The sequence below is a fragment of the Carcharhinus amblyrhynchos genome, chromosome 8 (assembly GCF_965287045.1).
Source record: "Carcharhinus amblyrhynchos chromosome 8, sCarAmb.v2.hapA, whole genome shotgun sequence".
Lineage (NCBI taxonomy): Eukaryota > Metazoa > Chordata > Chondrichthyes > Carcharhiniformes > Carcharhinidae > Carcharhinus > Carcharhinus amblyrhynchos.
The window spans coordinates 114,735,185-114,762,509 of record NC_137331.1 but is presented as its reverse complement, the minus strand read 5'-3'; the positions used below and the strand labels follow the sequence as shown (position 1 = coordinate 114,762,509).

Here is a 27,325-nt window from a genome sequence, read left to right as displayed (position 1 = left end):
GAAATCTCCAGGTGGCCTGAGTGAAGCTGCTGTCTGTGGTGTGAGCTTTTACTCGGTGCCGGTTGTTATGGACTTCCCGCCGATACACAGGTGCCTCCAAGTGAGTAAAGTCGGTGTCGGGGGCTTTTCTGAAACTGACAGCGAGCTTTCTGTACCGCCCGGGGCCTGAGAGCAGCTGTTTGGAGCAGAGTTATACTCCCCACACAGACACACACACTCACTGTCACCCCGGTATCTCCCTGATAATAACGGGGGAATTAAAAAGATTTTGTAACGGTCACAATCTCAGTGTGGACAATGTGTTAGATTGGAGTGTTGGACAGTTTTTCAATAGTAGTGTGTTCATCAGGTAAACTAATACCTAATTTTGTAAGGGTTAATAGTTATAGAACAGAAGTTTAATAGATTCAGTTAATGTGTGCTGCTGCCTCACAGCAATAGGGACCCGGGCTGAATTCCTGGCTTGGGTCACTGTGTTTGGAGTCTGCGCGTTCTCCCTGTGTCTGCGTGGGTTTCTTCCAGGTGCTCTGATTTTCTCCCGTAGTCTAAAAGACGTGCTAGTTAGGTGTATTGGCCATGTTAAATTCTCCCTCAGTGTACCCGAACAGGCACCAGAGTGTGGCGACTAGGGGAATTTCACCGTAACTTCATTAATGTAAGCCTACTTGTGACATGAATAAATCAATAAGCCTTCATTTAATGACAGAATGGAAGGAAGTACAAAATATTGTGAATGTAGTCCAATCCATCATGCAAACCAGTCTCCCATCCATTGACTCTGTCTACACTTCCTGCTGTCTCGGCAAAGCAGCCAGCATAATTAAGGACCCCACGCACTCTGGACATTCTCTCTTCCACCTTCTTCCTTTGGGAAAAAGATATAAAAGTCTGAGGTCACCTACCAACTGATTCAAGAACAGCTTCTTCCGTGCTGCTGTTAGACTTTTGAATGGACCCACCTTGCATTAAGTTGATCTTTCTCTGAGCCCTGGCTATGACTGTAACACTACATTCTGTACTCTCTGGTTTCCTTCGCTATGAACAATATGTTTTGACTATACTGTGCAAGAAACAATACTTTTCACTGTATGTTAATACATGTGACAATAAATCAAATCAAGAATGGGCTCAAGGGGCTGAATGGCCTCCTTTGTTCCCAGTCATAGTTGGGGGAGAGTGAGTGTAGAGAGAAAGAGAGATAGACTTGCAGCACGGACTGAATTAATTTAAGAAAAAGGCCATAGACAAAATCCAACAGATGATTTTATGGGACATTTGAAGATTAGGAAAGAAAAGTGTCAAACCAAACATAGTTTAAGAAACAATTTCCCAGGTTCTGTTGGGGGAACAGATAGGCAAGTGAATCAGTAGCAGACTGATCCAAGCTGGAAAATATGATTGCAAGTCGAGAAACCTGGGACTCTTTTACTTAGAGTAGAGAAGGTTGAGGAGAGATTTCTTCACTGTTCAATGGGAGATGATGGCCTAGTGGTATTATCGCTAGACAATTAATGGAGAAACTCAGCTAATGTTCTGGGGACTCGGGTTTGAGTTCTGCCATGGCAGATGGTGCAATTTGAATTCAATTAAAAATATGTAGAATTAAGAATCTACTTGATGACCATGAAACTATTGTCAATTGTTGGAAAGACCCATCTGGTTCACTAATGTCCTTTAGGCAAGGAAATCTGCTCGTTCTTATCTGGTCTGGCCTACATGTGACACCATTCACAAGTCTGACAGCAGCAGGGAAGAAGCTGTTCTTGAGTCAGTTGGTACGTGACCTCAGACTTTTGTATCTTTTTCCCAAAGGAAGAAGGTGGAAGAGAGAACGTCTGGGATGCATGGGTGGTTGACATTGAGCTGCCTCGCACAATTAGGGATGGGCAATAATTGCTGACCAGCCAGCGATGCCTGTGTCCCACGAACGAATAAACAAAAATTATGAAGTGTTTTGGTGTACAAGGGGGAATTGCTTCCACAGGCAGAAAGGTAGGTAAGTTGAAGGACAGATAAAATAGGTGAAAGAATCAGAGGGAAAGAGGAGAATTCCTTTCACGCACTGAGTTGTATTCCTCAAAATGGTAATGGAAGCAGATTCAATAGTAACTTTAAAAAGGCAATTGGATATATATTTACAAAAGAAAAGCATTGATTGATTGAATTGAATTAATTTCTTACTGTCACGTGCATTGGGATAATGAGAAAAGAGCATGTGAATGGGATAACCCAAAGAACTGGCACAGCCCAATGGGTTGATGGGCCTCCTCTACTGCTGTATACTGTACTATGTGTTCCTTAGTAAGATGAGGATTGAGGTTGGGAAGATTTCTGAATCCATAAATTCCTTCATAGAATATCAGAGGCATGGTTTAGAAAATGGATGTTGAGCAAAAGAAGGTGATATGAGGAGAGATGATTATAATTTTGATCAAAGAGATTTGTTTAAAGGTAAATTAATTTGAGAAACAGCAGTGGTTAAAGACTAAAGCTGTATGTCTTTCACGTCTTAGGGCACCTCAAAGTTTTATAGACCATAAGATGTAGGAGTAGAAGCAGACCATTTGGCCCATCAAGTTTGCTCTGCCATTCAATGAAATGATATGCTCAATTCCCACCTTATTTCTATAATCCATAATTCCTTTACTGATTAAAAATCTATCTGAAACTTGAACATACGTAACCACCCAGCCTCTACAGCCCTCTGCGATAAAGAATTTCACAGATTCACTACCCTGTAAGAGATGAAATTCCTCCTCATCTCTGTCTTAAATGGGCAACCCATTATTCTGAAATTACGCCCTCTAGTCCAAGACTCTCCTATAAGGGAAAGCAACCTTTCTGAATCTCACCCTGGCAAGCTCCCTGAGAATTCTGTATGTCTCAAAGAACAAAGAACAACACAGCACGGGAAACAGGCCCTTCGGCCCAACGAGCCCGCGCCGCCGTCCCATTGTCTCAGTGACCTATTCATGATTTTAGTCTACGCCTAATGTGCGAGGATCAGGGAGGTCTCAATAAGGTCTTCTCTCATTCTTCTAGACTCCTGTGAACACAGGCCAAACTGTCTCAACCTCTCATAGGAAAATCCCTCCATACCCAGGATCAGCCTAGTGAATCTTCTCTGGATTGTCTCCAATGCCACAATATTCCTGGATAAGGAAATCAAAATTGTTCACAGACAATGAAGTGCTTTTGGAGTGTAGCTGCTGTTAAAAGCAGTGAATTATTGAGCTTTGGGTCAGGCCAGCCAGAGAGGGGCAAAGAGAGATTAGAGCCAGGGAAATTGGTTTGGAAAGGAAGGGGTTGAGTGGCTGGAGAATATCATATAGTTACCAGAAGGATGGGGAAGCTTTGGAAAGAGTTCAAATAAGGTTTACCAGGATATTGCCTGGTCGCGAGGGTGTTGGCTATGAGGAGAGAGTGAATAAACTAGGATTGTTTTCACTGGAAACACAGAGGCTGAGGGGTTGCCTGTTAGAGGTCTGCTGAGGTTATGAGAGGCATAGACAGGATGGATAATATAGAGGTTTTTTTCTCAGGATGTAAGTGTCAATTACAAGAGAGTAGAGGTTCAGGGTGAGGGGGGAAAGTTTTCACGCAGAATGATGTGTGCATGGAATGTGCTACCAGAGGAGGTAAAATCATGGAATCTACATTGTAGGAGGCCATCGGGCCGATGAGCCTGCACCGACAACAGTCCCATTGCCATAACCCCATGTATTTACGCTCCTAATCACCTTGACACAATTTATGCTGGCCACTCAACCTAACCCACACATCTTTGGACTGGAAGGAAACCCATGCAGACATGGGGAGAATGTGCAAGCTCTGCACAGTCACCCGAGGCCGGAATCGAACATGGCGCTGCGAGGGAATTCTGCTAACCACTGTGGTGGAAGCAGGCACGTTAGCAACGTTTAAGAGGCATCTGGGTGCATGAATAGGGAGAGGATAGAGGAATATAGACCCAGTAAGGGCAGAAGATTTATTTCAGTTTAGTTAGGGCATCATGATCGGCAGCACAGGTTTAGAGGGCTGAAGGGCCTGTTCTTGTGCTGTACTTTTCTTCTAAATACATGGGATTGGGGGACGGGGGGAAGGGAGGGCCTGGCTGGGATGCTGTTTTGGAGAGTCAGTGCAGACTAGATGGGCTGGCTGGCCTTTTTCTGCAACGTAGGGATTCTATAAAGGTGCTGGCGACCAGCTTCCTTAGCTCAGAAAAGGTGAGAGTGAGTAAGAACTTGGTGTGCAATAGAAACTGAACTTCAAAGATGACAAGGGATGAGAGGCTGGCCAGGAGAGCTTTGGAATTGTCCAGTCTGGCACTGAGATAAGGATGAATGAGCAGCTGAGCTGAGTGGCAGTGTTTCTGGTGGTGAGGATATAGTTTCAGAAGCTCCAGTTTGGGATCAAACACATACTGAGATTTAAACTGAGAGGTCAGTCAAGGAGAGGTAGCAGTGAAATCAGACACAGAGTAGTCCCCAGAATTGTCTCTTAGAAGGGATAGTGTAATCAGCCATGTCCAAAGCTTACAGAGAGGTTAAAAAGAAATATTGTAGGAATGGTCACAAAGTGCGATAGTAAATATAGTGCATACTTTGAGTTACATTTAAAAACTCCACAGAAGCTTAGCATTTATCTATATAGTCAGTGTGGAACTATTTCACAGTGCAAATGTACTCCCTGCTACAATCCAAATTTAGAAAGTCAATTCTATAATTACATTTGGCTGCATGGTGACACTATGATTAGCACTGCTGCTTCACAGTGCCAGGGATCTGGGTTCAATTCAGGTCTTGGGTGACTGTGTGGAGTTTTGCATGTTCTCCCTGTGTTTACATGGGTTTCCTCCAGATGCTCTGGTTTACTTCCGCAGTCCAGTGATGTGCAGATTAGGTTGATTGGCCATGCTAAATTGTCCCTTAGTGTCAAGGAATTAGCAGGGTAAATATGTAGGGCTACTGAAATAGGGGCTGGGTGGGATGGTTGTCAGTGTAGTCAGTGGTCCCTTGCTGTACTGCAAGGATTCTATGATTCTAAGTAGATAGAATCATAGAATCCCTATTGTGCAGAAGGAGGCCATTCAGTCCATCGAGTCTGCATTGACCACAATCCCACCTAGATTCCTATTTATGAAAGTCCATACATTTACCCTGGTAATCCCCTGACACTAGGGTTAATTTAGCCAATCAACCTAACGTGCACATCACTGGACCGTGAGAGGAAACTGGAGCACCCGGAGGAAACCCACGCATACATGGGGAGAACGTGCAGACTCTGCACAGACAGTGACGAGGGGCCAGAATTGAATTGTGAGGTAGCAGTGCTAACCACTGATAGTGTATAAATTTTACGTATTGACTATTGTGCTTAATCAAAGTACTCCTTTCAACACAGATTTCATAGCTTGGTTTATCAAAGCAAATGATAAAGTTTAGATTATTCTGTCCCTTTTAATGAAAGCTGGGATTGTCTAACGTGGCAGTGAATGGGCAGCATGTTTGGTGCAGGCTTGTAGGGCCGAAGGGCCAGTTCCTGTGATGTAATTTTCTTTGTTCTTTGACCTGTGGGCTGAACACAAACTGCAGGACCTTTCAACCTTGCCCGTGACTGCTCTGTTTCCATTGCTTCGTATCGATACTGGAGGCTTCTATCGCTTGTTCAAATTTTCTCGGCCTAGATTAGAAAAATTCAGCATTGGCAAACGTGAGGGCTTAAAAAGGATAGGACAGAGAGAGTACTTTCAAAATTTGAAAAGTTGGGAACAGTGGAGATCCAAAAAAGACTTGAGGGAGAGAGTCAGGATACCTGGATCACAGAAAATAACCAGAAAAAACTGATGAATACTGGGCTTCACATCTAAAGAACTAGGATGCAAAGGTTTAAAAAAACGTACAAATTTTCCTTATTAGTTATAAAAAATTGAAGAAGGCAACATTACTGTGTTGAATTAAGTAAAAGAATCATCCAATTGGCTTTCATTGGAACATAGATTTACTAGAATGATCCCTGAAGGAGGGATTAGATAAACTCTGCTTGCTATGCTCAGAATTTAGAAAGATAAGGAGTGATTTAGTCAAGGTTTTCAAGCTATTAAGGGAATAGATTGGATAGATAGAAATTATTTTTGCTGCTTTGAGAACCCAGGACTAGGAATCTAACCTAAAGTTTACAGCCAGATTGTTAACAAATGTATTCATTCACAGGATCTGGGTATAGCTGGCTAGGCCAGCATTTATTGCCCATCCCTATTTGCCCTTGAGAAGATGGTGATGAGCTGCCAGTTTGAGCCACTGCAGTCCATGTGGTTTAGCTACACCCACAATGAAGATAGGAAGGGTTTTGACCAGGTGACAGTGAAGGAATGACAGTATAGTTTCAAGTCAGTATAGTGTGCAGAGGGAAACTTGGATGATGTTGCTACGCTACCACTGCCCTTGTACCACTGGTTGGTGGAGGTCAAAGGTTTGGAAGGTGCTGTCAAAGGAGCCTTGGTGAGATGCTGCAGTGCATCTTGTATATGGTACAAACTGCAGCCACTGTGCATTGATGGTGAAAGGAGTGACGTTTTAAGGTGGTAGATGGGGTGCCAGTTGGGTTCCTTATGTTGGAGCTGCACATATCCAGGCAAATGAAGAGTATTCCATCACACTCCTGAGTCAAGCCTTGTAAATGGTGGACAGGCTTTGGGGAGACGGGAGGTAAGTTGCTCGCTGCAGAATTGCTAGCCTCTGACCTGACTTTATAAAATAAAAGTTTATTCATTAGTCACAAGAAAGGCTTACATTAACAGTACAATGAAGTTACTGTGAAATTCCCCTAGTTACCGTATTCAGACGCAAGTTTGGGTCAATGCACCTAATCAGCACGTCTTTCAGAATGGGGGAGGAAACCCACGCAGACGCAGGGAGGACATGCAAACTCTACACAAACAGTGACCCAAGCCGAGAATCAAACCCGGATGCCTGGTGCTGTATATTGTGCCACTCACTGTGCTGCCCACGGTATACCCGCAGTATTGAAATGGCTGACCAGAAACTGAACTGGATCATTGGTTAACACCCCCCCACCCCAAGGATGGCGATAATTGGGGATTCTAGGATAGTAATGCCATTGAATGTCAAGGAGAGATAGTTGGATTGTCTGTTTTTTTGCAGTGGTCATTGGCTGGCACTTGCGTGGCACAAATGTTACTGGCTACTTATTAGCCTCAGCCTGAATGTTGTTTCAGAATCGTTGCACATGGAGTATTTCAGAATCTGAAGTGTCAAGAATATTGCTGAATATTATTCAGTGACCATCCCCACTTCTGACATTATGTTGGAAGGAAAGGTTGAAAGTTGTTGAGCCTCGGATGCTACGCTTGAGGATCTCTTGCAGTGATGCCCTGGGATTGCGATTGACCTCCAACAACCACAACCATTTTTCTTTGTGCTAGGTATAACTAACTGGCGGAGAGTTTCCCTCTGATTTCCATTGACTCTAGTTTTGCTCGAGCTCCTCGATGCCACACTTTGGTCAAATGCTGCCTTGAAGGCATTCTGACTTCACCTAGGGGTAAAATTAGGAAATACTCAAAGTGTCAAATAGCCTCAAATGAACAAAGACAGAAGTTGGGAAAACTCTTCCACAAACAACAACTGACCTGAGATCATTTGTTAACTTTAAAACTGAGGATGTGTTTAAATTTGCGGGTGTTGGTTGAGCAAAGTGCCACTGGCAGCATGTTAGTGCATTAATGTTAAATTATGGTGGAGGAAGACAAAACACAGATTTAATTGGCCCCTAATGCTGAATCACTAACCTTACAAAAGTAGGAGAGTTGAGTGTGAGAGGTGTCCCATGGCTACTAATTTTCAATGAGTTGTCTCAGGATGCCATCAATGTAGACTTACAGGAGTAGACTTGCCGATCATCTCGTTTAGAGGCAGGATGTAGCTCAGGGAGGTGCGGATTAAGTGAGAAGGAAAATTAGAACTTTCATAAAGATAAACAAGAAATGTACAAATACACAGCTGAAAAGTGCAGATTCCTTTCCCTGATAATAGAAAGATCACAAAGGAGTCATTAGAGATAAGTTTTAGGAATGTTAATTGTGAACCGTGCTAATTCTGCTTCCATGTGTTTCTGTAGCTTTGTGCTGAAAATGAGCACGCACAGAGAAAGTTGAAGAAACTTCGGCTGAAGAACGAGCAGTTGGAGAGCAAACTTTCAGAGATCCAGGGAAAACTGCAAATGCAACAGCTGATGAGGGACTTTGTAACTACCAGAGAGTAAGTGTCATCCAAGAAAAACTTAACGCTTCCTGAAGCTGCGCAAACGTGCAATGCTGAGGGATTCCTAAGTACTGTAACTAAATTGAAGGTGCCACATTACCTTCTAGCAAGTGAGAGTGAGCTGCATTGCAATCCTGACTGATAATTTTAACTTGGTTGTTAGTGTAATTCTTTGCAAACATTTAAGTTATGAAGAGAGTTGGATAGGCGTGATTTGTTTTCGTTGGAGCAGAGAAGACTGTGGGAGTGACCTGATCGAGGTGTACAAGATTATGAGGGACATGGACAGAGTGGATGTGGAGCAGTTGCTCCCCTTAGTTGAAGGGTCAGTCACAAGGGGACATAGGTTCAAGGTGAGGGGATTGAGATTCAGAGGGGATGAGAGGAAAACGTTTTTTACCCAGAGGGTGGTGATGGTCTGGAATGCGCTGTCTGGGGACTGATAGAGGTGGGTTGCCTCACATCCCTTAAAAAATATCTGGAAGAGCACTTGACATGTCGTAACATTCAAGGCTATGGGCCAAGTGCTGGCAGATGGGATTAGGTGGGAGTTCAGGTGTTTCTCACATGTCAGTGTAGACTTGATGGGCTGAAGGTCCTCTTCTGTGATTCTGTAAATCTGTGATTTTTCAGCAAGTGCTGCCCAATTGTGGGATCACACCTAATGTTAAAACATTATGTTCTGAGATTTTCTTGCTAGGAACTATATAAGTTAATGTCCTGTCCTCTGCAGACAAAAGGAATTTGCCCAGATGTGACATCTTTTTTGAATAAACAAAAGCACTGTGGGAAAAAAAAATTGTAATATGTAAACTAGATGGATTTTGATCAATGTAACCACACAACAGCAAAGACCTGATAGCAGAAACATCCTGGAATTACATAGAAACATAGATGATAGGAGCAGGAGAAGGCTGTTTGGCCCTTCGAGCCTGCTCTGCCATTCATCACAATCATGGCTGATCATCCAACTCAATAGCCTGATCCTACTTTCTCCCCATAATCTTTGATCCCGTTCGCCCCAAGGGCTATATCTAGCTGCCTCTTGAACACATTCAATGTTTTGGCATCAACTACTTCCTGTGGTAATGAATTCCACAGGCTCACCACTTTTTGGGTGAAGAAATGTCTCCTCATCTCTGTCCTAAATGATCTACCCCGAATTCTCAGACTGTGACCCCCTGGTCCTGGACTCACGTTATTCACATCAGAGCAGGGATGCTACTATGCGAGTATACTACTTTAACACATCAATGACTCGAACACCATTTACTGTACAACTGCTAAAGTTGATATATGTCACTTGCCAGCACACTGGAGAACACAACAGCAGGGGGTAAAGAGATCTACTAGCAAGGTGGAAGAACAATAGCTTCCTGGCGCTTTCACCATGGCAATATCTTGATTTGTCAGAACTCATTGCCAACCAATCAACACCTCTTTTCCTCATGTAGCTTAAATTGTTGTTCCCTTTGAAATTTGACATACTTGCATCTTGTCCTGATGAGTACAAGACATAAAACATCAACAGCATGTCTCTTTTTTTTTAGCAATACTCAAATTTAAATTCAGTTAAAACCTGGAATAAGAAGCTAGCATCAGTAATAGTGGCTAACTCATCATAAATACCCCTCATGTCCTTTAGAGAAGAAACCTGCCGTTCATAGCTCATCTGCGCCGCCTATGTATGATTTTAGATCTATACAAGGTACATAAGAACATAAGAGCATAAGAAATAGGAGCAGGAGTAGGCCATCTAGCCCTTCGAGCCTGCCCCGCCATTCAGTAAGATCATGGCTGATCTGTCGTGGCTCAGTTCCACATTCCCGCCCTCTCCCCATAACCCTTAATCCCCTCTCGTATCAAAAACCCATCAACCCGCGTCTTAAAAATATTTAGCGAGGTAGCCTCCACCACTTCAACGGGCAGAGAATTCCAGAGATTCACCACCCTTTGAGTGAAGAAGTTCCTCCTCAACTCCGTTCTAAAACGCCCCCCCTCTATCTTGAGGCTGTGCCCCCTAGTCCTACTGTCTTTTTTCAGTGGGAAGAGTCTCTCCACCTCTATCCTATCCATCCCATTCATTATCTTATACGTCTCAATGAGATCTCCCCTCATTCTTCTAAACTCTAACAAGTACAAGCCTAGTTTATTCAGCCTCTCCTCATAGCTCAACCCCCTCAACTCCGGCATCAGCCTAGTAAACCTCCTCTGCACTCCCTCCAAGGCCAAAATATCCTTGCGTAAGTACGGTGCCCAAAACTGCACACAGTACTCCAGCTGCGGCCTCACCAATGCCCTATACAGCCACAGCAAGACCTCCCTACTTTTATATTCAATCCCCCTCGCTATGAAGGCCAGCATCCCATTAGCCTTCCTGACCACCTGCTACACCTGCAAGCTGGGTTTTTGCGACTCGTGCACAAGGACCCCAAGGTCCCTCTGCACCGTCGCCTGCTGCAGTTTTTCGCCACATAAGTGATAATCCTTCCTACCATTCTTCCTACCAAAGTGGACCACCTCGCACTTGCCAACATTAAATTCCATTTGCCATTTCCTGGCCCATTCGCCCAGCCTATCTAGATCCTTTAGGTACTTGTCTCATTACTGCCTCACAAGTCACTCACCACCACCTTCTCAAGAGCAATTTGGGACGGACGATAAATGCTGGCCTTACCAGCAATGCCCGCCTGCAATGAATGAAGTGGAGCTCTGATGAAGAGCCATCCTGACTTGAAACATCAACTGTACTCTGTCTCCACAGATGCCATCAGATCTGCTGAGATTTTCCAGCATTTTCTGTTTTTGGCTGGATCCATAGGTTTGTTTTTGTGCTGTTATTTCTCACTGCAAAGCAGTGCTTTCATATTTTGGGGAAGCTGTGGATGTGATGACCTAGATGAGGGTGTATGACCTAGATAAATGACCTAGATGAGGGTGTAGAAGGATGGATTAGTAAATATGCTGACGACACCAAAGTTGGAGGAGTTGTAGACAGTGAGGATGGATGTTAGGGTTTGCAGAGGGACATAGATAAGCTGCAAAGCTGGGCCGAGAGGTGGCAGATGGAGTTTAATACGGAAAAGTGTGAGGTGATTCACTTTGGTAAGAGTAACAGGAGTACAGAATATAGGGCTAATGGAAGGACTCTTAGTAGTGTTGACAAGCAGAGAGATCTCGGGGTATATGTGCATAGCTCCCTGAAAGTTGGCACCCAGATTGATAGGGTTGTTAAGAAGGCGTACAGTGTGTTAGCTTTTATTGGTAGAGAGATTGAATTTCGGAGCCGTGAGGTCATCTTACAACTATACAAAACTCTGGTGCGGCCGCACTTGGAGTATTACGTACAGTTCTGGTTGCCGCATTATAAGAAAGATGTGGAGGCATTGCAAGGGGTGCAGAGGAGGTTTACCAGGATGTTGCCTGGTATGGTGGGTAGGTCTTGTGAGGAAAGGCTGAGGGACTTGAAGTTATTTTCATTGGAGAGAAGAAGGTTACAAGGTGACCTGATTGAGGCATACAAGATGATCAAAGGATTGGATATGGTGGACAGTGAGAGCCTTTTACCTCGGATGGTGATGGCTAACACAAGGGGACATAGCTTTAAATTAAGGGGTGGTAGTTATAGGATGGATGTCAGAGGTAGGTTCTTTACTCAGAGGGTAGTAAGGTTGTGGAATGCCCTGCCTGCAGCAGTTGTGGACTCACCAACTTTAAAGGCATTCAAATGGTCAGTGGATAGGCATATGGATGACATTGGAATAGTTTAGGTTAGAGGGCCATTAGATTGGTTCCACTGGTCGGCGCAACATCGGGGGCTGAAGGGCCTGTACTGCGCTATAATGTTCTATATATATATATGTAATGATATTGTCACTGGACCAGTAATCCAGAGAGTCAGGGTAAAGTTCTGGAAATGCAATTCAAATCCCACCACTGCAGATGGTGAAATTTGAATTCAGTAACAATCTGGAATTAAAAGTATAATGCTGACCATGAAACCATTGTCGATTGTCATAAAAACCCATCTGGTTCACTCATGCCACCTTTGCCTGGTCTGGCCTACATGTGACTTCAGATCCACAGCAATGAGGTTGACTCGAAAATGCCCTTTGAAATGACCTGGCAAGGCACTCAGTTCAAGGGCAAATAGGGATAGCCAATAAATGCTAGCCCAGTTAGCGACACCCATATCTCATGAATGAATAAAAAAAGTTATTGATTGCTTTAAATGACATTTAATTGACATTATAGTTAATCTCTCAGCTGGAGGTCTTGAGTCTGCAACTAATGATGTTGCAGCAATTTCCTTTTTAATCCTTTCGCAAAATTTAAGTTCAACAAAATATGTAAATGCCTTAAAGTGACAAGGGACAGCTTGTCTACTTTGAGTTCTCACACAGAGCACTCTACTTTCCAAATTTAGTAGGAATAGACCAAGAATATATTCATACAACATGAATTAGAGGGTATATCACCTCTACTTGTGTGCACTAGTTACTATCTGTTTACAAGTGTTAATGGAGGAAGGTTGGGTACAGGCTTACTGTAATAATTGTTGAGGATAATTGGCAAATTGATGTCAAAGACATTACAAACAAATATTAATTGTCACAATTTTGAATGTTTTTCAAGCGCTCAGATACAGACAGAACCTCAACCATGGCACAGAACAGGTGTGAAAGAGAGCAACATTTCAAAAACTGATGAAAGGAGCAAGTACGTATTTTAATTGTTGTTTTCAAAGATACAGTAAGTAGTCTCAACACCAGGTTAATGTCCAACAGGTTTATTTGGTAGCAAAGCTTTCGGAGCGTTGCCCCTTCAACCCGATGAAGGGGCAATGCTCCGAAAGCTCGTGCTATCAAATAAACCTGTTGGGCTTTAACCTGGTGTTGTGAGACTACTTACTGTGCCCACCGCAGTCCAATGCCGGCAACTCCACATCATATTCAAAGATAATTATGCCTTGAACAGAGAGAGATAACAAAACTTTGTCTCAAATTAGAGCAAATGAACTTGAAGCAGAAAGAATTAAAGGAGTTTTGACCGTTATGTTAGGCCACAACTGCTCCAAATTCACATTGTAACCCAACTGAATAACCTACTCCTATTTTCTATGTTTCCATGTTCTGGAACTAATCTATTATTTTTGTTTATCTAGTCGACTGCTACAGATGTACAATGCCCTACAGAAACGGTACGATAAAGAAATTAAAACCAACAAGGAACAGAGTGAAACCATCTCTAAACTCACTGTAAGTTCGGTATTTTTGTGTCAGGACTGTATCGTTTCTTTTTTGTTGAGTAGATGTGTGCACATGAAATTGGTGGCCTAGAATGAATTAGAATTGACAACAATTGACGTGTAAGAATAACCTATGTTCCATGTCTGTGAGTTAAATGGAAGACATTCGGGATCTGTACTATTTTTGATCTAAAACAGGGCTGCAAGCTTATTTAAGACCGCCTTTTGGTTTGCTTATGGGTAAAAAAAATGACTGATTCAAGGAAACGTAGAGATTTTCTTTTCTTGAGCCACAGTTATCTGTTCACATTAGAGCACTTTATTCAGGTTAAACATCACACACCATTCCTGCGAGCCCTCACTCCACAACAGCTTGTGATTACGTCATGCTTATGAAGTAATAAGATGTCCCAAGGTGTTTTCAAAGAATATATTACACCAAGATACTGGGACGTGTCATCAAACGCTTGCTCAAAGAGGTAGATTTTAAGGAGGGCCTTAAAAGCAGAGAAAGAGGTGGAGAAACAGAAAGGTTTCAAAAGGAAATTCCAGAGTTAATGGCCTAAAAGCTGAAGGAAAACCCATCGATGTTAAACAAATAAATTCTGGGTTACACTGAAGCAAAAATTGGATAGGCCAGGGCTTTGGGTGTGGACATTGCCAAGAGCATACTTTAATTCATCTTGTATCTGGGAAAATGTAATGAAACAAGTGGTCAAGCAGAAGGCTTCTGTCATTGTATTTTGACCACTTCAGACCTCTTCTGATCTCTTCCGATCATAGCCTATCAGCCTATTGGGCAGATTAACTGAATATTAACCAGATAAGTGAATGGTTTCAAATATAAATAGTAAATTTACAGCAAATACAACACTGACAGTTCTAGTTGCATGGAAAATTGAAAATAAAAGCATTCTCCTGAGCTATCTGTCAGACTAAACTACGAGAACTCAGTCTCAGACTAAATCTTTGTGGCAAATTATAGTCGACTGCACTACACGTGTCTTAGGCCTGCTTTATATTGCTTTCAGAATAACTGTTTTCTCTCAGGAAGTCAGCCTCAGATAGACAATTGAAGTTCTTTTAAAGGAAATTAAAAATATATATATTTATTTCAACTAGGGGTACCTTTCCATCACACAAAGGAAAAGGTACAAAATATATCAAATATATATTTAATGTTTTGGCATCTGAATATATATTATCAAATAATTGTGAAAACAGTAAACCAGGCAAACAAGTAAAAAGTTTTGGGATGAAGTTTCCAATGATAAAACAAGACTTGCCTTATGCCGTGAATTCAGAGCCTGGAAACTCCAGTTCCCAGCAAGCCTCTGGGTCTCTGCACATATACCGGCCATAGAATGGCCTCATGTGCACATTGTCTTTCTTCACATTCTTGGGATTACTGCATATGCACTGGCCAAAGAATGATCGCACGTGCACAGTTTATTGATTTCACACACGTGCTGGTCAGAGAGTGCCCAGTTTGTTAATTTCTTGTCTCCAGGATGGGGACTGGTCTTGTGCACATGCGCAGTTCATTTATTTTACAACTTCAGATCAGAGATCAGCCCTGTGCCTGTGCAGAAGAAGAAAAAGAACAAAAGTGAACAGCGTGCAAAGAAAGGTCAGGTGATCTGTAAGGCAAGTGCCATTGTCGAGAGTGTGACCCAAGGAGTAAGACTCAGGGAGTGAAAGAAAAAAGCAACAGTCTAGTTAAGGGATAAGGACAGGAAACAGGCCCTGTTGAGTGAGGTTAAGAAGTAAGGAGCTGAGGAAAAGTCTCTAAAGAGAAGGAGCTGCAAAGAGCAGAGTTGGAGCAAAGAGGGTTTTAGGCAAAGCCTAAAGGTCCGAGGAGGCAGCCAAAATGTTGGTAACTTTGCGCTGTGAGCCATGAGAGAAAAGGTATCTTTGAAGCAGTAATGTTGAAATCCTGAGTGTGTGTGGAAAATGAATCTTGGGTGTAAACAGAGATCCAGGGGAAAGGAACATTAGGAGGTGAAGCTGAAACTCTGGAGGTGGATCCTTGAAGATGTGCCATGTGGGAGCATCATTTGGGAGAGAAGGCAAGTTCTCCAAGCATGAAGATTGGAAACCCTTGTGAGAAAGACAGAGTTTCAGAGAGACCAGTTGGTTCCTGTCTGGTGTGGTGTATCAGATCACAGTTCGTCTTTTGGTTTACAACTACCATATACTGGCCGAATATAAAAACAGATCGCTAAAGTTTCTACAAGTATATAAAACGATAAAGAGTGGTGAAAGTAAACATTGGTCCTTTACAGGATAAGAAGGGGTTGTAATAACTGGAAATGAGAACATGGCTGAGGCATCAAACAGGTATTTTGTGCTGGCCTTCACAGTGGAAGACACAAATAGCATGCCAAAAATTGATGACAGGAAGTCTATGGCAGGTGAAAACCTAGAAACTATCATTATCACGAAAGAGGTGGTGTTGAGCAACTTAATGGGGCTAAAGGTAGACAAGTCTCCTGGTCCTGATGGAATGCATCCCAGGGTACTAAAAGAGATGGCAGGAGAAATAGCAAATGCACTAGTGGTAATTTACCAAAATTCGCTGGACTCTGGGGTGGTTCCCGCAGATTGGAAAACAGCAAATATGACGCCAGTGTATAAAAAAGAAGGTAGACAAAAGACAGGTAACTATAGGCTGGTTAGCTTAACTTCTGTAGTAAGGAAAATGCTTGAATCTATCATCAAGGAAGAAATAGTGAGACATCTGGATATAAATTGCCCTATTGGTAAGACACAGCATGCATTCATGAAGGACAAGTCATGTTTGACTAATTTGGTGGAATTCTTTGAGAACATTACATGTGCAGTGGACAGTGGGGAACCTGTGGATGTGGTGTATCTGGATTTCCGGAAGGCATTTGACAAGGTGCCATACCAAAGACTGCTACATAAGATAAAGGTGCATAGTGTTACGGGTAATGTATTAGAATGGCTAGAGGATTGGTTAACTAACAGAAAGCAATAGGTGTTTTTCTGGTTGACGATCAGTAACTAGTGATGTGCCTCAGGGAATGCGATTGTTTACGATTTAATGATTTGGAGTTGGGGACCGAGTATAGTGAGTCAAAATTTGCAGGTGACAGTAAGATGTGTGGAAGAGCGAAGTGTGCGGAGAACGCTGAAAGTCTGCAAACTAACTCCTTGAGATTCCTGTACAAGGACACCCGGTCCCTCTGCACAGCAACATGCTGCAATTTTTTACCATTTAAATAATAATCCATTTTGCTGTTATTCCTATCAAAATGGATGACCTCACATCTACCAACATTGTATTCCATCTTCCAGACCCTCGCTTAGATTATCTATATCCCTTTATCAAAATAGTCCATTTTGGTAGGAATAACAGCAAAATGGACTATTATTTAAATGGTTAAAAATTGCAGCATGCTGCTGTGCTGAGGGACCCTGGGTGTCCTTGTGCAGGAATCTCAAGGAGTTGGTTTGCAGGTACAGCAGGTAATTAAGAAGGCAAATGGAATTTTGCCCTTCATTGCTAGAGGGATGGCGTTTAAAAACAACAAGATTATGTTGCAGCTGTATATGGCGCTGGAGTACCGTGTACAGTTTTGGTCTCCTTAGTTGACAAATTATATACTAGCACTGGAGGGGGCGCAGAAGAGATTTACTAAGTTAATTCCAGAGTTGAGAGAGTTGGCTTATGAGGAAAGACTGAGTAACTGGTCTATACTCATTGGAATTCAGAATGAGGGGAGATCTTATAGAAACGTATAAGATAGAAGCAGGGAAATTGTTTCCACTGGCAGGTGAAACTAGAACTAGGGGGCATAGCCCCCTATATTGAACCAATATTTCTCTTCGGTGTTCATGCAGGGGGACATAAATGTAGCTGTGGAGAACACTGGGTTACAGGGTTGTAAACTGGACAGTATTGCAGTTGACAAGGAGGATGTGCTAGTTATTCTTGAGAGTTTGAAAATAGATAAGTCCCCTGGGCCGGATGGGATTTACCCTAGGATTCTCTGGGAAGCAAGGGAGGAGATTGCAGAGCCTCTGGCTCTGATCTTCATGTCGTCGTTGGTCACCGGTATAGTGCCAGAAGATTGGAGGTTAGCGAATGTTGTCCCATTGTTTAAGAAGGGGAACAGAGACTTCCCCGGGAATTATAGACTGGTGAGTCTTACTTCTGTTGTGGGTAAGGTTTTAGAAAAAATTATTAGGGATAGGATTTGTAGTTATTTGGAGAGTAATGAAATGATTAGAGATAGTCAGCATGGTTTTGTGGAGGGTAGGTCGTGCCTTACTAACCTTATTGAGTTTTTTGAGAAAGTGACCAAAGAGGTGGATGGGGGTAAGGCAGTTGACGTGGTGTATTTGGACTTTAGTAAGGCGTTTGATAAGGTTCACCATGGAAGCCTTCTGCAGAAATTGCAGATGTATGGGATTGAGGGTGATTTAGGAAATTGGATTAGGAATTGGCTGGCGGATAGGAGACAGAGGGTAGTGGTTGATGGTAAGTATTCGACATGGAGTTCAGTTACGAGTGGTGTGCCTCAGGGATCTGTTTTGGGGCCACTGCTGTTTGTAATTTTTATAAATGATCTGGATGAGGGTATAGCTGGGTGGATTAGTAAATTTGCTGATGACACCAAAGTCGGAGGTGTGGTAGATTGTGAGGAAGGGTGTCTTAGTCTACAGGGAGACTTGGTCAAGTTGCAGAGCTGGGCCGAGAGGTGGAGGATGGAGTTTAATGCTGAAAAGTGTGAGATAATTCACTTTGGCAGGAATAATGGATGTGTAGAGTATAGGGCTAACGGTAGGACTCTGAATAGTGTGGATTAACAGAGGGATCTAGGTGTATGTGTACATAGATCCCTGAAAGTTGGGAATCAAGTAGATAGGGTTGTTAGGAAGGCATACAGTGTCTTGGCGTTTATTGGTAGGGGGATTGAATTTAAGAGCCGCAGCACCATGTCGCAACTGTACAAAACTCTGGTGCGTCCGCACTTGGAGTATTGTGTGCAGTTCTGGTCCCCACATTATAGGAAGGATATGGAGGCTTTGGAGAGGGTGCAGAGGAGGTTTACCAGGATGTTGCCTGGTATGGAGGGGAGGTCCTATGAGGAGAGACTGAGGGATTTGAGGTTGTTTTCATTAGAAAGAAGGCGGCTGCGAGGGGACCTTATTGAAACATATAAGATGATCAGAGGTTTGGATAGGGTGGACAGTGATAGCCTTTTTCCTCGGATGGAGAAAGCTAGCACGAGGGGGCATAGCTTTAAATTAAGGGGTGGTAGATATAGGACGGATATCAGGGGTAGGTTCTTTACCCAGAGGGTGGTGAGGGATTGGAATGCCCTGCCTGCTGCAGTTGTAAATGCGCCTAGTTTGGGGGCGTTTAAGAGATCCGTGGATAGGTTTATGGATGGAAAGGGTTTGGTTGAGGTTAGAGGGTCATTGTTTTTTAACTGGTCGGCGCAACATCGTGGGCCGAAGGGCCTATTCTGCGCTGTAATGTTCTATGTTCTATAGCCTCAAAATAAGGAGAAGCAGATTTAAGATTGAGGAGGAACTTCGTCACACAAAGGATTGTGAGTCTGTGGAATTCCCTGCCTAGTGAAGCAGTTGAGGCTACCTCATTGAATGTTTTTAAGGCAAGGATAGATAAATATTTGAACAGTAAGGGAATTAAGGGTTATGGTGAGCGGGCAGGTAAGTGGAGCTGAGTCCACAAAAAGATCAGCCATGATCTTATTGAATGGCGGAACAGGCTCGAGGGACCAGATGGCCTACTCCTGCTCCTAGTTCTTATGTTCTTATCATGGGTATTAGAGTATAAGACAGATATTGCAAATTGTGTTATTCTTACAGATTTGTTTGCATCTGTAAAGGTATAGTTGGGGTGAAGGAGTAGAGTGATTTGACTCATTTACTGGTATTTGTATTGAAATCTTTACAACCTTTTTGTTTTGTGTGACATAGTTCTTTTTTCTCAATGAATGTTTTGTTCTTTATGCAAAACCTGCTCCACCAGACTCTTGTGAATGTGTTCAGTGACTGCCCTCCACGGTTTCTGGCATCTGTCAAGCCAGATTCTACCCTCGGATCTGACTTGTCCAGTATTAACACCAGATTGGATTATAACAGTTTCAGTTTAAATATGTATCAGACATTTTCTGATCTTGGAAATGGTTTACATCTAAAAACCTGCATTATTTTTCTTTTTTGTGATTTTGATCTGGTGTGTTGCAGTTGAAGAAACAAAATGATATTCTGTAGACAGAAAGCTTATCTTTTAGTCACAATTACGTAGATCCTTCAACTATACTTATGGTTTAGACATCTTAAAAATTGTTCTGGTTCTTCACTCTTGCACCTTCCAGATGAACGTTCATGAGTTAGAATTACAGCTCGTGACATCAAAGCAAAGGATTCAGCAACTGGAATGTGAACACGCTCCCACGTGGAGACGGCGAAGGACTCTGACAGCAGACCCAGGCTCTGCATCTCACAAACACAGGCCTGGGGGCAGGAAAGGTTGCTCACCTGACTGCATTCACATTGGTGAGACTTTAACTGAATGTTTATCTTCTAGTGGATGCTAACTCATATTGAGATGTGGTTCCTCATGCACTGGCTCAAATGGCCATTCTTCATCCGGCAAACTTTCCGACTGTGAAAAGGGGAAGGAAGTATCGCAGACCAGGCCCCCTCTCCTGACCTTGCCTGATGACATCCACATCTTCTGACTGGACCCATTTGACTGGTGATCAGGAATGGGAAATCCAGCTGCGAATCCCATCGCCCCACCACCATCCCCCTCCCCAACCTCAAGCTTCAGAGACACTGAGGCCATTTGTACCATATTATCATCTAGGCTGAGATCAACTAACTTAGCACAGACCATGGACTGAGCCTTAGACCTCTTCTGACCTATATAGCTCAGAAGTACATTACTCCACTGAACAAACTGTATTGAACTTTTATAAGGCCACAGTGTAATATGTGCAGACTTGCAGATTTAATATTCCATGAAAGCATAAGAAATGGTGGAATGAAATAAAATTGTTTAGCCTATCAACCTCTATCCTGTAGAATGTGTGTCTGATCCTCCTCCTCCCCATCCTCCTCCTCGACTCAAGAACAGCTTCTTCCTGCTGCCATCAGACTTTTGAATGGACCTACCTCACAGTAAGTTGATCTTTCTCTACACCCTAGCTATGACTATAATACTACATTCTGCACTCTTTCGTTTCCTTCTCTATGAATGGTATGCTTTGTATAACATGCAAGAAACAATACTTTTCACTGTATACTAATACATGTGATAATAATAAATCAAATCAACTCAGAGTACACATAAAACTTAAAGTTGGAAGTCTTGGTCTATTAAAATCTTTCAAGAGTTTCACGCACAAGAAGTAGCATGCAACCTAGCTAATTCAAACGTCAGGGAAAGTGTGAGAAAAACAAGCAGTACTGCATAAAAAGTAGGGGGTAATGGATAGAAATACAGAAAGAGTCTGTGCCCATTTAAGAGCTCCAAGAGAGCTTTAAGACATCTATTAGGAGGCGACTTAATAGAGGCTTATAAGATGATGAGAGGGATTGATAGAGTGGACGTGTAGACTATTTCCTCAGGTGGATGTAGCTGTTACTAGGGGACATAACTATAAGGTTCATGGTGGGAGATGTAGGAGGGATGTCCAAGGTAGATTCTTCACTCAGGGAGTGGTTGGGGTGTGGAATAGACTGCCTGCTGTGATAGTGGAGTCAGACACTTTAGGAACTTTCAAGTGGTTATTGGATAGGCACATGGAGTACACCAGTATGATAGGGAGTGGGATAGCTTGATCTTGGGATTGGACATAGCTTGGCACAACATTGAGGGCCGAAGGGCCTGTACTGTGCTGTTACGTTCTATGTTCCTCCCCTCTCTCTGTCTCTCTCTCCTCATCCTACCCCCCACCTATTTAACCTGAGGAAAGGTTCTATATCATTTCTCCCTTATCAACAGCAATAACTTAACAAAATTACAGAAAATGTATCCATTCACGTGTTCACATTTTTTCCACTTACGAGTGGTGCATTCAGTTAGAACACTGTCTACATCTCTGGGATGTGGATGAATCTACTACACAAGCGGGGGGATGGAATTTCCTTCTTTTTTGCCTAAAAGAAACAACATTTTGGGATGTCTTGAAACCAGTTCTTAACATTTTATATGAACACAGATCTACTGTAAACAGGATCTAGTATTCAAACAGTTTAGAAGGATATATGGGTTGGGAATTGGAAATATTGCCTTCGAGAGGTTGAGATGTGAGGTCGCACGACACCAGTTTATAGTCCAACAGGTTTATTTGAAATCTGGTGTCATGTGACCTCTCATTTTGTCCACCTCAGTCGGTCATCGGCAACTCCACGAGGTTGTGGAGTTAAAGACATATTGTTTTAAAGTTTATTTCTTAGTGTCACAAGTAGGCTTACATTAACACTGCAATGTAGTTATTGTGAAAATCCCCTAATCCCACTCCGGCATCTGTTCGGGTATACTAAGGGAAAATTTAGCATGGCCAATGCACCTAACCAGTACTAAAGTTTCATGAGAAGCTAGCTTGTGAGTGACGGGCTGATGTTGACATTGTGCTTTTTCATTCAACTGTAATATACTTTAACTTCTACAAAAAGTTTAGAAACTAAACTGGGGTATAAAATTAAATTTTCCCATTTCTGAATTCCCGATCCCAACTTTGCCATAGCAGAGCTCCAAGAAGTGGTCAGACATGGCTGTTCGGAGAAGTGATCTGAGGGACACTCATTCATGGGATGCTGTTGTGTTTCCTTGACCATCTTGGAGTAGATTTGCTCTCACTTGCTGTGTGGATTGATAGATACCAGCGAAACAACAGAGCAAAACAGTTACAAAAAAAAAATCAATATGCTCGAAACCATCAACAGAAACTTCTACTGATGTCAAAAAAACATTATAGGCTGTTTCAATGTGTTATTACTTTCATGTTTGCAATTCTGTCATTTTTGTGGTTTTCTGCAGAGTTGTTGTTTGAGATAGAAAGGCTGCAAAGGGAGAAAGATAAACTCATAAAGGAGAGAAGATGCCTGAAAAATGAGCTGGCTGGATTGGACAAGGTATTGTTGTTTTATTTGTGACTTGTTGTAAGCAGTATTTAGTGTAGCCATCTTCCATGTCTGGTTAATTTATTTTAGTAATTAGATTGATCAATGGCGCATGTACAGGGCTTTGTACCAGTCCACGCATGTGCAATGACCACTGTTCCAGCTCTCAGTGACCTAGTGCTCTTGTAGTCTGTATAATTAACCATTGTACTTCCCTGCCTTCTTTAATCTTTTGGTTTTAGAACACAAGCTTGGCATCATGAAATCACCAACTTAACCTTCCCTTCCGTTGTTTTCCGCATTCCTAAGCTTCTCAACTTTGAAAAGCAACTTTTGGTGACTGCTTTCAGAGAGAGAGAGAGAATCCCTACAGTGCAGAAGGAGGCCATTCAGACCACTGAATCTGCACCAACCACATGCCACCCAGGCCCTTTTCCCCTAACCCCACACATTTACTTTGCCAATCGCCTGACACTTGGGTGGCCAATCAACCTAACCCACACATCTTTGGACTGTGGGAGGAAACTGGAGCACCTGGAGGAAATCCATTCAGACATGGGGAGAAAGTGCAGACACCTCACAGACAGTGACCTGAGGCCAGAATTGAACCTGAGGTCTCTGGAGCTGTGAGGCAGCGGTGCTAACCACTCTGCCACCATGCCGTCCTGGAGGTGTGCTTGATGAAATAAGACCCTGTTGAGCGTTTAACACTGCATCTAATCCAGTAATACCTCTCTTTGTAATATAGCTGTTGTGATAAATTGCCAGGATTTCATTGCATTCAATGGGGTACGGAGATTTTGTGGGGTTAGAGTTCGTCATCTATTATTGAATACTGATCAAATCTCAGTGCACATTGATCCCTGTAGAGTACCCTTTACATTTCATCCAATGTGGAGTTAGGATATAGTCCCATTGAATATTCAAAACAGCATTATGCTGGCATTTCACTATTGGGTAGTCTTTTGTTCCTTCATGTAAGATGCTGTAAATGTTACAACATACATTTGAATGTGATTTTGTAGTTACTACATCGTACTAATTTGATGTTTGTATGTTTATTATAGGGTTTCTTTGAAGAAATTGAAGATTTAAAGTACGCTTTGCAAGAATCTGCTAAACTGAATAAAGAGTATGAAAAATGCCTACGAAAGATGTGTGAAAAATATGGACTTCCATTTCCACAAACATTATGTCCAGGGGCCGTAAACTGAAAAGGAAATGAGTTCATTATGCCTGAGATCAGCCCTTTTTCATGTACAAGAATGATCATATTTTTAGAATGTTTCCATTTCTAAATCAAGGGCTTGGTATTGCTGCTCTGTTGTTTTCAGCGTGACTCACCCAGTATCAATATGCAAAAGATCGAGAAATTTAAGCCCAAATTGTAGTTAGAAGCCGTTGCTATCCAGAAATCTGGCTGCGCCCCGGTTGTATTAGTCACCAGTGGGAGTTTCTGCGAATCACACTCGCTCACAAGCCTTTGAGGAAGCTCCAGAATCCAAGATCTTTTGAGTACGAGGATAGTAATAAACATATTTGGAAAGGTTCAGAATATTTTATTTGAATTTACTAAGGAGCTTGCCACCCCAATCTAACTAGAACACAGTTTTGTTTATTTTTTTAAAAGCTACTTTCTCAAGATTGGCTTACCCACAGGTGGTGGATAAATACTGATTTAAAATAATTAAAACAAAGCCAATTTTACCAAGTTACCACTCTTAAATATTGCAAGGGATTTTTTTTTTTAAAAGCAGTTCAAAAATACAACATTTTAAACCCTTGCCCAAATGAATTAGTTCATGTTAGACTTTACTTACACAAGTTAATTTGAGAAGAAAGTGGGTGCAATTTATACTGGAATCCCAGTTTTCTCCCAGTGTTGTTGTGGGGGAGGTTTGTAGCATGGGGACACTAAGACATTTACGCCAATGGCTGGAATGCAAGTGGACACCAAACACAAACTAAATCTTTCTTCGTATTGGAGGAGGAGACAATTCATCCACTTTGATTTGATTTATTATTGCCACACGTATTAACATACAGTGAAAAGTATTGTTTCTTGCACACTATACAGACAAAACATACCATACATAAAGAAGGAAACGAGAGTGCAGAATGTAATGTTACAGGCATAGCTAGGGTGTAGAAAAAGATCCGCTTAGTGCGAGGCGGTCCATTCAAAAGTCTGACAGCAGCAGGGAAAAAGCTGTTCTTGAATAGGTTGGTACGTGACCTCAGACTTTTGTATCTTTTTTCCGATGGTAGGTGGTGGAAAAGAGAATGTCCAGGGTGTGTAGGGTCCTTAATTATGCTGGCTTGTGGATGGGTACTTCATTGAAATATTGGTAAAGGGATGTGACTACATTTCCCCACTCTTGTAGGGAAGTCTGTACAGGAACAAAACGAAACAAACAGAATCAGCAAATGAGTTGGATGCAGGCAAGACTTAAGTGGGCTGAGTCTGTTTTATAGCAAACAGCATTTATTTATTCATTAATTTATTTATCCATTTAAGGAATCTTTACACACAACAGCAAACAGAACCGATTCTGCAGCAGAATCACCCGACACGAGGATTATCTCGTGGAGGATAGTTAGACAATACAAATGACATACACTGAAACAATCGCAGTCACTTACACTGTGAATTGTCTAGGAGTGATTGATGAGTAAATTACCCAATCATCTCTAGGGGTCACTTGTGATGTCACTATATGCAGTCTAAAGCAAATTTTGGAAAAATTTTGTGTTTTTCTAATAAAATATTTAATTATTTTTGTTTCATGTAGAAAACACATTACTTCATGTTTTTCAATTAAAATAGTCAAGTTCATTATTGCTGTGGTCTCAACATTACATGCCTTCTAACTCCAGTTTAAAAATGCAAAAGGTAGCCAATGCGAGAATCATAGAATCCCTACAACACATAAGGAGGCATTTGGCCCAGTGAGTCTGCGCCGACCACAATCCCACCAAGGCCCTATCCCCATAACCCCATGCATTTACCTTAGTGAGTCCCCCTAACACTAAGGGACAATTTAGCATGGTCAATCCAAACTCTCACACAAATGGGGAGAACGTGTAAACTGCACACAGATATGATCCAAGCCAGGAATCAAACCTAGGTCCTTGGTGCTATGAGGCAGCAGTGCTACCATGCCACTGGAATAGCGAGGGCTGTCACCTAGCAAGGCATTTGATTTATTATTGTCACGTATTTGTATACAGTGAATAGTATCGTTTTTTGCATGCTATGCAGACAAAGCATACCTGTACATAGAAAAGGAAAGGAGCGAGTGCAGAATATTGTTATGGCCATAGCTAGGTTGTAGAGAAAGGTCAACGTGATATGAGGTAGGTCCATTCAAAAGTCTGATGGCAGCAAGGAAGACGTTGTTCTCGAGTTGGTTGGTACATGAACTCAGACTTTAGTATCTTTTTCCCAACAGAGGTGGAAGACAGTATGTCCAGGGTGTGCGGGGTCCTTAATTATGCTGGCTGTTTTTCTGAGGCAGCAGGAGTTATTGGTTTTATTGAAGAAATGGTGAACTAGATTGAGAAGTAGTTTCAGTTGTGTAAGTAAAAAATGGTTATTTACAGTAAAGATTCAAAGTGTAGTTCTCTAGGGCTCTGTATTTGATGTTTTTCTTACTTTTATTGATGAAATTGAGAATGTTATAAAAGAAAATTAATCAAATTTGAGGCAATATGAAAAGGTTTACAAGGGTTCCCAGTGAGGCTGATTTATCTAAATTAGATTAACGTGCTGGGACTAGGCAAATATGTTAGCCTTGGTCCAGTGCTATCAATCTCAACTCCAAGTCAGAAATCCTGCTGTAGTGATTTGAGAATGTGATGTTGGCTGGAACTTGAGTGAGAGTGCTGCACTGTCTGAGATGCTGTTTTTCTCAAAGATGATAACCTTATCTGCTCTCTCAGGTGGACATAAAAGATCTCATGACACTATTGAAGGAGAGCTGAGGATTTCTAAGGCTTTTCTGACCAGCATTAATCCCTGAATTAACACCTATGTATTTCATTGCAATCTGGATATCTTGTTGTGCACAATCTGGTTGCTATATGTCCCAGGATCTATGCTTCAGAAAGTACTTCATAAGGTTTCCACAACATTTTGGGACATTGAGAAAGGTAAATTAATGCAAGTTTTTTTATGTTTGGCAGAGGAGTGGTAGGCTAGTGTTTTCATATGTCTTGTTCCTCTGCTTCTATGGAAGGGAAATTGTAAATGAAAAACCTATTTGAGTTCTTTGAGGATGTAACAAACAGGGTGGACAAAGGGGAATCAGTAGATGTAGTATATTTGGACCAGCTGTGATTCTTGCTGATGAGTGACCATAATATGGTAGAATTCTTTGGCAAGGTGGATAGTGATGTAGTTGGTTCTGAGACCAGTGTCCTGAATCTCAGTAAAGGTAACTGTGTTGGTATTCCTGATTGGTGCAAGAGTGGTCGGGAAATTGTGGCCAAACCATGACTTACAAGGGAAATTAGAGATAGTTTCAGATTCAGGGAAGAAGCATACAAGTTGGCAAGAAAAAGCAATAGGACTGAGGATTGGGAGCAGTTAAAATTTCAGCAAAGGAGGATCAAGAAATTGATTAAGAGGAGAAAAACAGAGTATGAAAGTAAGCTAGCGGGG

At 42.1% G+C, this 27,325-nt stretch overlaps 1 protein-coding gene across 1 annotated transcript; it reads left to right on the top strand.

Annotated features, from left to right (window-relative positions):
* On the top strand, positions 1-25,503 carry LOC145346846 (uncharacterized). Its single transcript, XM_080194674.1, has 7 exons — positions 1-100; positions 8,140-8,279; positions 12,918-13,001; positions 13,447-13,540; positions 19,908-20,088; positions 22,580-22,674; positions 23,730-25,503. The coding sequence occupies exons 1-7, from the start codon at positions 68-70 to the stop codon at positions 23,874-23,876; spliced, it is 774 nt and encodes a 257-aa protein (XP_080050800.1). The 5' UTR covers positions 1-67; the 3' UTR covers positions 23,877-25,503.
* Positions 25,504-27,325: the final 1,822 nt, after the last annotated feature.

What these genes read in the sequence shown, in the direction of transcription:
- LOC145346846 (XM_080194674.1), top strand. Translation starts at nt 68, where the DNA reads ATGGACTTCCCGCCGATACACAGGTGCCTCCAA. An exon ending in AAAACTGATGAAAGGAGCAA is followed by an intron (nt 13,002 to 13,446) that starts GTACGTATTTTA and finishes TTGTTTATCTAG; the next exon opens with TCGACTGCTACAGATGTACA. An exon ending in AAACCATCTCTAAACTCACT is followed by an intron (nt 13,541 to 19,907) that starts GTAAGTTCGGTA and finishes TGCACCTTCCAG; the next exon opens with ATGAACGTTCATGAGTTAGA.